The 13,997-nt window shown below is 40.6% G+C and overlaps 1 protein-coding gene across 2 annotated transcripts in view; it reads right to left on the bottom strand.

The window, feature by feature from the left end:
- Positions 1 to 13,552, bottom strand: part of LOC109918411 (prolylcarboxypeptidase (angiotensinase C)) — a 58,718-nt gene extending 45,166 nt beyond the window's left edge. For both annotated transcript variants that reach the window (XM_048597873.1, XM_020518338.2), the window contains exons 1-2: positions 13,362 to 13,552; positions 7,336 to 7,476 (exon numbers count right to left, since the gene is read on the bottom strand). In XM_048597873.1, coding sequence (XP_048453830.1) covers positions 7,336 to 7,476; positions 13,362 to 13,523 — 303 coding nt within the window. In that variant the 5' untranslated portion in view covers positions 13,524 to 13,552. The remainder of the gene's footprint in view (positions 1 to 7,335; positions 7,477 to 13,361) is intronic.
- Between the last annotated feature and the right edge of the window lie 445 nt (positions 13,553 to 13,997).

A 13,997-nucleotide genomic window follows, 5' to 3' on the forward strand; every position in this document is an offset into this window, starting at 1 on the left:
TGGTCCACTTCCACTTGGTGGTCTCATTTGTTACATTGCATAGTGAGACCAGGACTGATGATTCCCAGAAAACTCCAAACTTCCCGCAAATTTGTTGCGTCTACACCACTTGCAATGGTTTCAACTTTCCATGGATCAAATAATGCCCCACCATTGTTGAACATATTACTGAAGAATGTGATTCTAATCTCATTGAACAAGCACTTGACTTTTCTCAAGGTGAAAGCATGTTCTCTAAGATGCTGTAAGCATGCAAATAGGCTTGGCTTGAGTTCCCTTTCCATTTAACTACAGATGTGCATGTCACAACTAATGTTCAGTATGCCTTCAAGTTCTCTTAGCGCAGACTGAATCACATGCTGAAATATCTCCACTGTGCAAAGTTAAGCTCCTTGTATTGCAAACCTCCAACATGGTGCACAATACTGTGAAATACCTCAATTCTTCTGCAAACTCAATTTGATAGTATCCTGAATTGAGATCAAGTTTAGCAAAGTGTTTAACATCATGCACTCTCTCTATATCATCATCTGTCAGTGTCAAGTGCCTTTCCCAATGTATGAGGTGGTCTGTTGACTGCATATCAATGTGGATTCTCCTGGCTCTTGCTTGAGTTTCTTGATGACTTGCAGGGTGAAAACCACACGTGGGATCACCCCCAACCTTTTCAATGAGGTCAATATCACGTAGACGCTGATGCTCCTTCCTCATCAGCATTCTGATATGAAATGATATGATATTTGACATTGCTGGTGCATGCACATCAGGGTTTACATGTAACTTGTACAGAACACCACTCAATTCACTGGTACCAGTGAAACAGTCAACCTGCAATTTGAGAACGTGATTGATACAGGTAGTTCTGCTTTAACACGTGTTTTGTTAATGCAAATTGGTTGTAATGCGATTGATGAGTAGTGGACGCTGTTTGGGTAACACAAACTTTCTGCTGTAGAAGTATAGCAATTTCCCTATAACACGATTTTCTATGGCAATTTTCTACAGCACAAGGTCACACAAGAACGCAACTATCGCATTATAGTAGAATTACCTGTATAGGAATCTGTTGCCAAATGAAAACCAATAAATGTGTCACATTCTTCAGATATTCCAAGACAACATTCACTCTAAAGTCTTTGAATGAGAATAGCATTTCAAAAGACCTGAGAATTTTTAATAGCTTGTCAGTATTGTAAGCAAAAATTTTGATAGTCCTTACTTTGCAGAAAATGGGCCATGTCTGAAGTTCCGTAAATATTGTCTCCCATGAAAATGACAAATGCTCATGTATCAATGAAAGTATCTACATTTAAGCAGGTTGTTGCCCTGAATCGCTCGGTGCAGTGTCTGGAAGTGAGCACAAAAACATTCTTGATCAAGTGCTTTTATTTTGGCTACATTCTCTCATCTTTTTTGGTGGGGTATGATATGTGGCAACTGGGAACAAAGTGATTGGGTTATCCACAACTTTTTACTGTTTACCAGTTGCAGGACACTTGCAGAGAATCATTTTAATGTGTCCAAAAGATAGAATATTTCTGACAATGCCTTTGTTGTTGTGCAGGTTGTTTCCTGGTTCATGAACAATGAAGTCTTTCCAAGAGTTGAATTTAAGGTGTGGTAGTTATCCTTCGCAGCCTGAAATTCAGCAGTTCTATCCTCTGAAAGGAATAATGATCTTGCTGCTCAGTAACTCTGATAGCATTCTTTCTTTCATGAGTGCTATTCAGTTTACTTGCTGGGAGTAACAATTTTGAAGTATTTGTGCTTGATTTCCATACGAAATGGTCAACATCATCACAGTTACACATGGTTGCTTGGTACCTCAGGTATTTTTGCTAAGGTGTAAATGGGTTAAAAACATTCTTCTAATTCTTTACTGCCAAAGTAGAGAAGTATTTTTTTATTCACTCCCGGGACATGGGCATTACTGGCTGGCCACCATGTATTGCTTGTCCATGTTGCCCTTGAGAAGATGATGGTGAACTTCCTTTCTTGAACCCACTCAGTCTGTGTGCTGTAGGTAGACCCACAGTGCTGTTAGACAGAGAATTTCAGAATGTTGACTCAGCGACAGTGAAGGAATAGCAGCAGGTGGGACTTGACACTGGCTTTCTGGTTTAGAAGTAGGGATACTATCCACAAGCATTCAATTCCTCCAGCACTGATGTTCAGTAGCAGTAGTATGTATTATCTACAAGACGCACTGCAGAAATTCAGCAAAGATCCTTAGACAGCACCGTTCAAACTCACAATCACTTACAACTAGAAATACAAGGGCAGCAGATATAGGAGAAAACCAACACCTAAAAATTCCCCTCCAAGCCACTCAACATCCTGTCTTGGAAATACTTCGCCATTCAATTTTTTTTTCCCCTCTGTCATCAGTGATGACGAAATCTACCATGGCCCCTTCAAAACTCCACGACAACTTTTGCCAATGTGGAATCACAGATGACGGTTCTAAATTGACTGAAAAAGGGGCAGGGACAGTGCCATTTTCATCAACAATAATGAATAACATTGTCTATAAAACTTTCCTGCTTGCCTGATCCAAATCTGTAAGCCTTTAAAATAGACTGAGTGTTTCTTAAAATCTACATCTTAAAATGTTGTCTTTTCTGCAGAGAGTAAGTAAAATCATCAAAAAGATTCATACCATCTTATTTTGCATGTCTTTGTTATTGGTGCACAATTCTTGGGACTACAGTCAACCAGAATTAAAAGTCTATGGGTAACATGGCTTCTTTCATTAAAACAGCTTCTTCAGACTCTGCTTCAGCTTGCTGACTCCCTCTGTTGATACAATTCTATACAGTAGCTTTGAGTGAAAGTGAGGCAGTATACATTACAGAATGCAATACTACGTTCAGTTTCTCCTCATAATAAAGGAGCTGGTAAGCCAAGCAGTAGGAAAAATATGGTATCTGGTGACTATAATATTATTTCTATGCTTTGGAAAAGAACATGAAATGAAACAAAAATATAGAAAACAGGAAATAAGATTACGGAAGGGAATTGGAAACACTTTAAAGATCTCTTTTTAATCTGTTAAAGCAATTAAGCAATTAATGAAATAAAAATTGAAGCGTAATACCAACAAGAATAACCGAGTAAGTTATGGAATGCACTGAGGATGGAAATTACATATAAAATGTGAAAAAATTGAAGATGTCTATAAAGCCAAACTGAGAAATTACAAGAAATGATGGAAAAACATAAGCAAAATATAACAGTTTAATGGTGATGCCTTTTTCAAATATGGCAGATGTGAATTATGTGTGGAGAAACCTTGGATTATTAAAAAAAGGGATGTGCTGTTTAAGTACAAGGACGTTGCTAAATATTAAACCATTGCTTTCAACAATATTCTCAAATGAAACAGGGTAAACATATTCAAAGTAAGAAAACAGGCTGAGGGCAAGTGAACACTAGAAATTTTTAAATTTGTAAAAGACGAGATGCTGGAGAGGTTGCAAGGAGGCAAAACCCTGGGTTTGATAAATTCAATCCCAGGGTTCTAACAGATTTAACACTGGACATTTTAAATTCTCTCAGCAATATTTTCCAGATCTCACTAAACAGAAGAATATAGGGCTTAGAGCAGGAGTAGACTGTTTGGCCTTTCAACCTGGGGTCAGGGCAAAATCGAGATAAGAAAATAGGAAATCACCTCTATTTTAAATATAGGCTAAAGACAAACAATAAGCTATAGATCTACAACTGTTACTTTGTGGGAAAATTGTTCAAATACCATAATGCAAACATGTACAAGGAATCACACTGAGTGACTGGAGTTAATAATAGGCTTTCAGAATGGTAGGTCTTTCTTAATTTATTGGATTTATTTGATGTAATGGACCTAACAAGGAGCATTGAAATAGTGAATATAGTTTTACAGGATTCTAGAAAGCTATTTGACACTATCCTACATAACAGGCTACTGCAGTGTCCTGATTCCTGCAGTAGATCACAATATACAGTGTTAAATCTAGAATTGGCTGTTTTGTAGAAACTTCCTTCACTGTAAAGGCATCACCATTACTTTTACAAGTCAAATAGGTTTTATAGGATACAGTATGACACAATAGGTTAACAACTGGTCATGGAGGACGACCATTTTAGAATCATTAATACAGTTGGCCAAACAGGCCATAATTTAGAAAACTAAATATATATTTAGAAGACTAACTATATAGTATAAAGTTAAATATGTATCGCGAGAACTTACTCTAGCATGGTTTAAATTTGGTAATTAGAATGCTGAAAAAGAAATGAGCACTAGGTGATCATGCAGAGTTTACGGTAGTTTAAGAAGAGAGTTATTAAAACATCTGTGTAAAGAATTATGACTTAATTTGGAGACACTATGTTTGGGTTAAATTATTGATATCCTGAGAAGGATGCATGGCAATAATCAGACAAAGTTACCTTATCTTCTGATATTAAAGAGATGAAGAAAATTTACATTCCAACTAGAATGAAATCCAGTGGAAACTGTAAATTTGAGACACCAAGTAACTTCCTTATTTGCGAGTGTTTTCGTTTTTTAAATTGTCATTGAAAACTAGATAACCCAAATATCCTAGAATTTGATGTATTTCCTACAGCATAGTGATGTGTGGCAGAGGCAGGTTCAATTTAGGTATGCAGAAGGACATTAGATTGTTTCTATTCAAGACATGAGGTGCAAGGGTATGGTGAAAAGGCAGGAGAATGGCACCAAGTCATAATGCACATTGAAAAAGCCAATGCAGGATGGATGGGCTAAATGGCCCCGATTTATCCTGTAATACTTCTGTGATTCTCTGGTTAGAGGCATTAGGTGGATGGAATGGTTATCGCTGTTCACTGCTGGTGACTGCCTGGTTTTTGGAACTTTTCACATTAATTTGTGGTTTAATTGTGGTTTTGTGGTGCTTTGGAACCATTATGTGAAAAGTTCCAAAAACCAGGCAGTCACCAGCAGTGAACAGTGATAAACATTCCATCTACATAATCCACCCACACAGTTCTCACCCCCCAGCTTCCAACCCCTACCAGTCAGCCCATTCACAACCTTTTTACCCCCGAAATCTTGAAGCCCCATGATTTCAGAAGAATTCTGTGAAAAATCAGGTGAGTAGATTAAAAAAGATGATTCCACTTATATTTCAAATTATTACTTTGCTAATAAATAAAACGACAATCTTAGCTGTTGAAGGCTTTGATGTTAAACTGAAATAGTTCAGGTCATTTTTATTGAAATTTTGTTGTAGCAATTCAGTTCATACTTCTGACACTTAAATTTCTGAGATTTCTAGGTAATCTTGAACAATTGCAATTTAGAAATACCACGCAGTATGTTACTGCTGTTGCAGGAATAGTTTGAATACGGGGACCAGGGGAAGTATTTATAGCTTTAGAGACAAACTTAATCTTTTTTCAGCTCAGCCTTAATGCTGCACAGTCCTGCATGTGTGCTATTATGCAGTTACAAGCTTGCTGATCACTGAGAAATTAGCAAGAAAAGTGAAAAACCGATAAAACAGAGCAAAAGCAACTATGAAAGTACAAAGCAGAGTAATCATAAAACCAGATGACTAACACAGCAAGAAAGATCATAATCCAGATCAGGAAATAAAAGCACAGGAGGACATGGAAGAGAACAATTGCAGGAAACTTATGAAAACACAAAGCATGAAAACAGAAATCACAACTAGAGTCACATAGATATACAGCATGGAGGAAGGCCCTTCAGCCCAACTCATCCATGCCAACCAGGTTTCCTAGACTGAACCAGTCCCACTTGCTTGCATTTGGCCCATGTCCCTCTAAACCTTTCCTATTCCTGTCCAAATGTCTTCTAAATGTTGTCATTGTACCTGCCTCTACTATTTTCTCTGCCAGCTCATTCCACATATGCACCTCCCTCTGTGTGGAAAAAGTGGTCCCTCAGGTCCCTTTTAAATCTTTGCCCTCTCACCTTAAACTTATGCCCTCCAGTTTTGGACTCTCCTACCCTGGGGAAAAGACCTTGGCTATTCACGTTATCTCTGCCCCTCATGATTTTATAAACATCTGTAAAGGTCACCCTCAGCCTCCTTCATTCCATGGAAAACAGTCCCACTCTATCCAGCATCTCCCTATAACTCAATCCTTCCAGTCTCGGTGAGATCCTTGTAAATCTTTTTTGCACCCTTTCCAGTTTATTAACATCCTTCCTATAGCAGGACAACCATTAAACTGAGGCCACTTCCACCTGGCTGGTTAGTGACGCATTGGATAGGTTAGCTCAATCTGGCTACTTCGCGATGCGGAATAATACCAACAACACAGGTCCAACTCCTGCCCCGGTTACTATGAAGCTCTTAACCTCTACCTTCACCTGAGGTGCAGAGACCCTCAGGTTAAGCTCACACAAGTCACCCTTCTCTAATGAGAGAGTGGCCCCTACAAGTCTATCAATTTAAAACAAATATCCATCCCACATATTAATGAATATGCATGTAAAATTACAAAATTCTAAGATGATTTCTCACAGTGGATTTAGCATTTACTGCATAAACTTGTTTCAAACATTTTCACTTTATTAAGAGAATAGTTTAGCAGGGTTTGGTAGCAAATCACTGACTACAAAGTATAGACCTAAACTCAACATTTATTAAAAGCTGCAGTATAATACTTTGTCCCATTCAAATAACTAACATTCTACAACCTGTTTTCTTTTCAGCAGAGTTACGAAGTGGTAAAAATAATTTACAGTATTGTCATTCATAAAAGAAAATATTTATAAGGGGTGGCTGTCCTGGGTCTGGACCCATGAAAACCGGATCCCGAATGAATGAGAAAACTGGTGCATACGTCTTTCAAAGAACCGCTACAAGTTTTCAATTTTCATTACAAACATGCAATTAATACACTGGGGCCTTCTGGCTCATGAAAGACTGCATAAGATTATGCACTATAAGTGTTGGAAAACTTAAATTATAACTCTAACACTGCCAACACAGCAATACTTTAGCACTTCAACAGTTCCAATTTTACAATATAGCGCAAAATATAATGACTGAGATAAGAATAATTAGGTACATTTTTGGATATCTAGTAAAATTTCCTAGGACGAATGCATGTGAATTTCAGCAAAGAACAAAACTACGCTCAACTGAGGTTCCCCAATCAACCCATTCTATCCCAACCTCCTGGGTAGTACTTACCAAACTGACAAACGAAGAATGGCCATATGGGAGAGAGAAATAGGATTAGGAAAAACACATAATTGTGGCAACAGAAGTCAATTATTTTAGGAGAGAAATAAAAAAAAGCAAGAAAATTTACAAAGTAAATTATTCTTACCGTATTGTTACAGAACCATGTGATGTCTCCCTCATTTCCAGTGTAGAAAAGAATGGGACCACCATTATGATTCCAATGTTTGTCTGCTATCAAGTACCTCTGGTTGAATGTAGCATCTTCAGCAAATCCAAAGTGATCAATCTGTGGAAAAATATAATTTTCATATTTAATGGGAATGGATTTGTTTGTCTGGCACTAATCCATTATACAAATGGCATCAAACATTTGTTTGCACGTTTCCTCATAGTTTTCAAAACTTGCGCTGCAGTTTGTGATGGTTACTTTGTTTTTTTTCAGGCCTAAATGCAAGAGAAATTCACATACCATCGCAATACAACAAATTTACTAAAGAATTATCTCATATGGCTGTCACAAAATTATAAAAACCATATATAACATATGACTGTCTACAGGAGCACGATGAAAACTGTAACTAAAAAGCACAAGATTATCACATTCTGCATATTTTAAATTTTCATTACATTCTCACCAAACTACAACTCCCATAATGCATGTTCACTTCCTCTCAAGTGTAATTTTAACTTAATCATCCATTTAATCACCATGAGGACAGAGTAACAGCCCCTGACATCAAGGCCACATTTGATCAAGTGTGGCATCAAGTAGTTCCAGCAAAACCGTGGGATTTAGGGTACAAATTCTCTGCTGGTTGGAGAGAGTTGATGCCTGGTTGTTCAAGGTCAGTCACTTCAGCTCCAGGACACCTTTATAGGAGTTTCTCAGGGTAGGCCCAACCATCTTCGTTAACAACCTTCCTTCCATTATAAGGACAGAATTGGGGATGTTTGCCAATGATTGCACGATATTCAGCACCATTTGCGACTCCTCAGATTTTAAAGTAATATCTAGACTCGGGCTGAAAAGTGGCAAGTAATATTTGGGCCACACAAACATCTCGCAACGACCACCTTCAATATTAAACAATCTAACCTCGATGTTCAATCACGTTGCCATCACTGAATCCCACATTATCAAAATGCTGGAGATTCCCACTGAACAGAAACTGAACTGGACTTGCCATATAAATATAGTGTCTGCAAGAGCAGTTCAGAGACTAGGAAACTTGCAGCAAGTAACTTATCTCCTGACTCCCCAAATCCTGTCCACCATCTACAAGGCAGAAGGGAGGAGTATGTTGGAATATTCCCCAAATGCCCAGACGAATGCAGTCCCAATAACACTCAAGAAGTTTGAAATGACCCAGGACAAAGCATCCTGCTTGATTGGCACCATATCCACAAACATCTACTCCCTCCACCAATGATGCTCAGAAGCAACAATGTGTACCATTTACAAGATGCATGGCAAAAATTTACCAAAGCGCTCATTAGATAGCACCCACCAGACCTACAGCCACATCCATCTCAAAAGACAAGAGCAGCAGATACACGTACAACTTACCCTCCAAGTCATTCACCTAACTGACTCAGAAATATATTGTCATTCCTCCAAAGTAGTTGGGTCAAAGTCCTGGAATTCCCTCTTTAATGATGTTGTGGGTCTACCTACAACATATGGACTGCAACATTTCTAGCCAGCAGCTTACAGCCACCTTCTCAAGGGCAAACAGGGACAGGCAATAAATCCCAGCCAGTCAGCGACGCCCACATTCCATGACCAAATTTTTAAAAATTTAAATTTTACACCACTCAACCACCCATCAAAAATCTCACTCAATTATTCTTTACTTTAAAATCAGGTTACTGACAATAGTCATCCAGGGTCAAAATTACCAACTCTTCCCTAAAGGACATTAGTGAACCAATTCCCAACAATTAACAATAGACACATGGTCATCATTGAACTAATTTCAGATTTTTTTTTATTGAATTTAAATTCCGCCATCTGCCATGACAGGATTCAAACCTGAGTCCCCACAACATCACCTGGCCTCAGAATTAACAATCCCACGATCATAGCACTGGGCAATCACCTCCTCAAGTTTGCAATTCATCCCACCTTCAACACAGATACTTTCAGGTCTTCACAGAGATTCTCTATTAAATAGGAATCGAAGCTGAAGTAAACACTGGAGTTTTAAAGTGTGAAAGCTCCGATTAGCTAAAGTCTATTATCAAGGATTTTATAGCAGAGTACTTAGAAAACAGTGGCAGATTTAGATACAGCATGGATTTGCAAAAGGAAAATCATACTTGACAGATCTACTGCAATTCTTTGATGACATAACTAGTAGAGTTGATCATGGGGATGGTTTATTTGGACTTTCAGAAGGCTTTTGACAACAGTCCCATATAAAAGATGAACATGTTAAAGTTCTACATTGGAAGAAGGCCAATTTTGACAGTATTAGGCACGAACATTCAAAAGTTGATTGGAGGCAGATAGTCGCAAGTAAAGGGATGGCTGGAAAATGGGAAGCCTTCAAAAATGAGATAACGAGAGTTCAGGGACAGTATGTTCCTGTTAGTGCAAAGGGCAGGGCTGGCAGGTGTACAGAATGATGATTAGCGAAATTGAGGTTTCTCAAGAAAAAGAAGGAAGCATTCGTCAGATAAAGACAGCAGAGATCGAGTGAATCCTTAGCACAGTATAAAGGCAGTTGTGGTATACTTAAGAGGGAGATCAGGAGGGCAAAAAGGGGACATGAGATAGCTTTGGCAAATAGAATTAAGAAGAATCCAAATGGATTCTACAAATACATTAAGGACAAAACAGTAACAAGGGAGATAATATGGCCCCTTAAAGATCTGCAAGGCCATCTATGTGTGGAAACGCAGGAGATGGGCAAGATACTAAATGAGTATTTTGCATCAGTGTTTACTGTGGAGAAGGACATGGAAGCTAAAGAACTTGTGGAAAATAAATGGCGACATCTTGAAAAATGTCCATATTACAGAGGTGGTGGTGCTGGACGTCTTAAAACACTTAAAGGTAGATAAATCCCCAGGATCTGATCAGGCGTACCCAAGAACTCTGTGGAAAGCTAGGGAAGTGATTGCTGGGCACCCTGCTGAGATATTTATATCATCGATAGCCACAGGCAAGGTGCCGGAAGACTGGAGGCTGGCTAACGTGGTACCACTATTTAAGAAAGGCAGTAAGGAAAAGCCAGAGATCTATGGACCGGTGAGATTGACATCAGTGGTGGGCAAGTTGTTGGAGGGGATCCTGAGGCACAGGATTTACATGTATTTGGAAAGGAAAGGACTGATGAGGGATAGTCAACATGGCTTTGTGCATGGGAAATCATGTCCCACTAACTTGATTGAGTTTTTTGAATAAGTAGCAAAGAGGACTGATGAAGGCAGAGAAATGGACATGATCTATATGGACTTCAGTAAGGCGTTCAACAAGGTTCCGCATGGTAGACTGGTTAGCAAGGTTAGACACATAGAATACAGGGAGACCTAGCCATTTGGATACAGAACTGGCTTTAAGGTAGGAGACAGAGGGTGGTAATGGAGGTTTGCTTTTCAAACTGGAAGTCTGTGACCAGCGGTGTGCCACAAGGATTGGTGCTGGGTCCACTGCTCTTCATCATTTATATAAATGATTTGGATGTGAACATCAGAGGTATGGTTAGTAAGTTTGCAGACGACACCAAAATTGGTGGTATAGTGGACAGCCAAGAAGGTTACCTCAGAGTACAATGGAACCTTGATCAGATGCGCCGATGGGGGTCGAGGAGTAGCAGATGGGGTTTAATTTAGATAAATGTGAGGTGCTGCATTTTGGAAAGGCAGATCGGGGCAGGACTTATACACTTAATGGTGACGTCCAAGGGAGTGTTGCTGAACAAAGAGACCTTGAGGTGTCGGTTCATAGTTCCTTGAAAGTGGAGTCTAGGGTTGACAGGATAGTGAAGAAGGTGATTGGTGTGCTTGCCCTTATTGGTCAACGCATTGAGTTTAGGAGTTGGGAGGTCATGTTTCAGCTGTATAGGACATTAGTCAGGCCACTTTTGGAATACTACATTCAATTCTGATGCCCCTGCTATAGGAAGGATGTTGTGAAACTTGATAGGGTTCAGAAAAGATTCACAAGGATGTTGCCGGGATTGGAGGGTTTGAGTTATCAGAAGAGGCTTTCCCTGGAACCATCGGATGCCAAGGGGTGACCTTGTAGACATTTATAAAATCATTAGGGGTATGGATACGGTTAACAGCCAAGGTCTTTTCCCCAGGGTGGGGGAGATAAAACTAAAGGGCATATGTTTAAGGTGAGAAAAGAAAGATTTAAAAGGGACCCAAGGGGCAACTTTTTCATGCAGAGGGTGGGTGTGTGTGGAAGGAGATGCCAGAGGAAGTGATGGAAGCTGGTATAATTACAACATTTGAAAGGCATCTGGATGGGTATATGAATAGGCAGGGTTTAGAGGGATATGGGCCAAATGCAGGGAAATGGGACTAGATTAATTTAGGATCTCTGGTCGGCATGGATGAGTTGGACTGAAGGGTCTGTTTCCATGCTATGACTATGTAAAATTAAAGTGCACAGGATTGGGGATAGTGTTTCAAGATGGATAGAAAATTGGTTAGCAGACAGAAAACAGAGCCAGAATAACTGGGGCATTTCTGAATGGCAAGCAGTGGCTAATGGGGTACTGCAGGGATCGGTACTAGGACCCCAGATTTGTAATATACAATAATGATTTAGATGAGGGAACTAAATGTAATATCGTAAAATGTGCAGATGACACAAAGCTGGGTAGAAGGGTGACTTGTGAGGAGGATGAGGAGATGTTGCAGTGTGATTTGGACAGGCAGGGTTAGCGGGCAAATGCATGGCAGATGCAGTTATCCACTTTGGCAGCAGAAATAGGAAGGCAGACTGTATTCATTGGAGTTTAGAAGACTGAGAGGGGATCTCATAGAGGTTAGACACAGGAAGGATGTTCCCAATTGTGGGGGAGTCCAGAGGCAGGGGTCATAAGGTAATGGGTAAACCTTTTAGGACTGAGTTGAGGAGGAATTTGAGTGGTAAGTCTGTGGAACTCACCACCATTAGAAAGTGGTTGAGGCCAAAACATTGTGTATTTTAAAGGAGAGCAATATAGCTCTTGTGACTAAAGGGATCAAGGGATTTGGGTGGGGGAGGTGGAATTATGGAAATTGTGCTCCATGATCATATTAAATGGCAAAGCAGGCTCAAAGGGCTGGACGGCCTATTCCTGCTCCTATCTTCTCTGCTTTTATGTATGTTTCTGTCAGCAAATACTGCAGTGGCATGATTTTTTTTTAAATTGAAACCACAAATTGAAAAATGAAGTCATATCATAGGAATACATCTTAAATCTGGAACTCATCAGATGGAGAACTTACAGAATGAAACCACATCTTGCTATTACAAAGACTTTCAAAATCTAACGTGCTGTTGAAATTCTACATTCATTAACAAGCTTGATTTACAAAGTAGCACACTGGGGTATTAACATATGCTACACATGCAGGCACAGGTCATAAAGAACCAGGTTTGATCTATTTCGAAATCGCAAATCTGCGTTTGGCTATTGTAAAGAGGAAGGAAGAAGCAGGAACCCCTTCGGAGATAAGAGGAAGAAGCGATCATCAATTTGGTGTTCGCTGTTTCCTTATGATTACAACTTCCACACCAAATCCTATTTTAGTTCAGTTTTCACGAGGCTGGAAATTATAATTATAATTTGATTATTGCATGCAGCCTTTATAAATAGCTTGAATGAAACTTTTTTGAATGATACTCATTTATAGTTTGAACTGGAGGAAGGATACCACCGAAAAACAAAGAAGCAGGCACAGACTAGATCGAGTCAGCAGCTATTAATCTGAAAGGCGATAGCTGGATTGCACTAGTTTCTGTCGTAATACTCAGATATGCAGCTTGTCCTGTAAAACCAGGACATTGAGAAGCTTTCAGAGTGAGGAATGAAGAAGTTCGCAGCCCGGTTCTTCAGGAATGTTTCCCAACACCAGCTCGGTACAGAGATTTCCAGCTCAGCGGGCTGCTGCACATTCACCTTCTCAGGATCGGCACTTCTGGGGCAACCGGGTTAAAACCGCACTCACCTTCTGCCGGTAATACCGGGTCTCATAATCAAATCGCACCGGGCGCCCAGAGTCCGACCGGGCAGCCAAGGTTCTCGGCTGAGGGCTGGAGCCCAGCGCCAGAGCCAAGGCAGCAGTCGCTATGGTGATCACGGTAAACGGCAACTTCACATGTACCGCCATCAGCAAGTCGGTTACTGAAAGCTGACAGCCTGAGGAGGGAGGGGCATGATTGAGAGGCGGGGCCTGAAAGGGGGTGGGGCCAATTGGGGGCGGGTCCTTGGGAGGGGGTGGGACAGACAATGGGGGTGGGGCCAGGGGTGATGGTGGGTAACGTGTGTCGGCGGCGGCTGTGTGAGACGGGGCCTTGGGTGGTGGGTGGGGCCTGTGGGCCTGAGGTGGGGAATTGTCATCAGACGGGCCTTTGGGTGGGCGGAGTGTTCTGAGGGAGATGGGTGTGGCAGGGGCCGAGGACCGATGGAATCTGGGCCTGGAGGCTGTCAGAGAAAGGAGCTGGGCCCTGAGCTAATCAAGCGTGGAGTCTTGCGGGGTGGAGTCTGGCTGTGGGGTAAGGGGGAGGAGTATGGGTCGGCGAGTGGGTTGGGCCTGGTGTGGAGGTGGGGCTTAAGTGGGGGTTGGTCTGTGAGCGAGAGGGCG

This window comes from Rhincodon typus, chromosome 6, assembly GCF_021869965.1.
Source record: "Rhincodon typus isolate 14 chromosome 6, sRhiTyp1.1, whole genome shotgun sequence".
In the NCBI taxonomy this organism is placed as follows: domain Eukaryota; kingdom Metazoa; phylum Chordata; class Chondrichthyes; order Orectolobiformes; family Rhincodontidae; genus Rhincodon; species Rhincodon typus.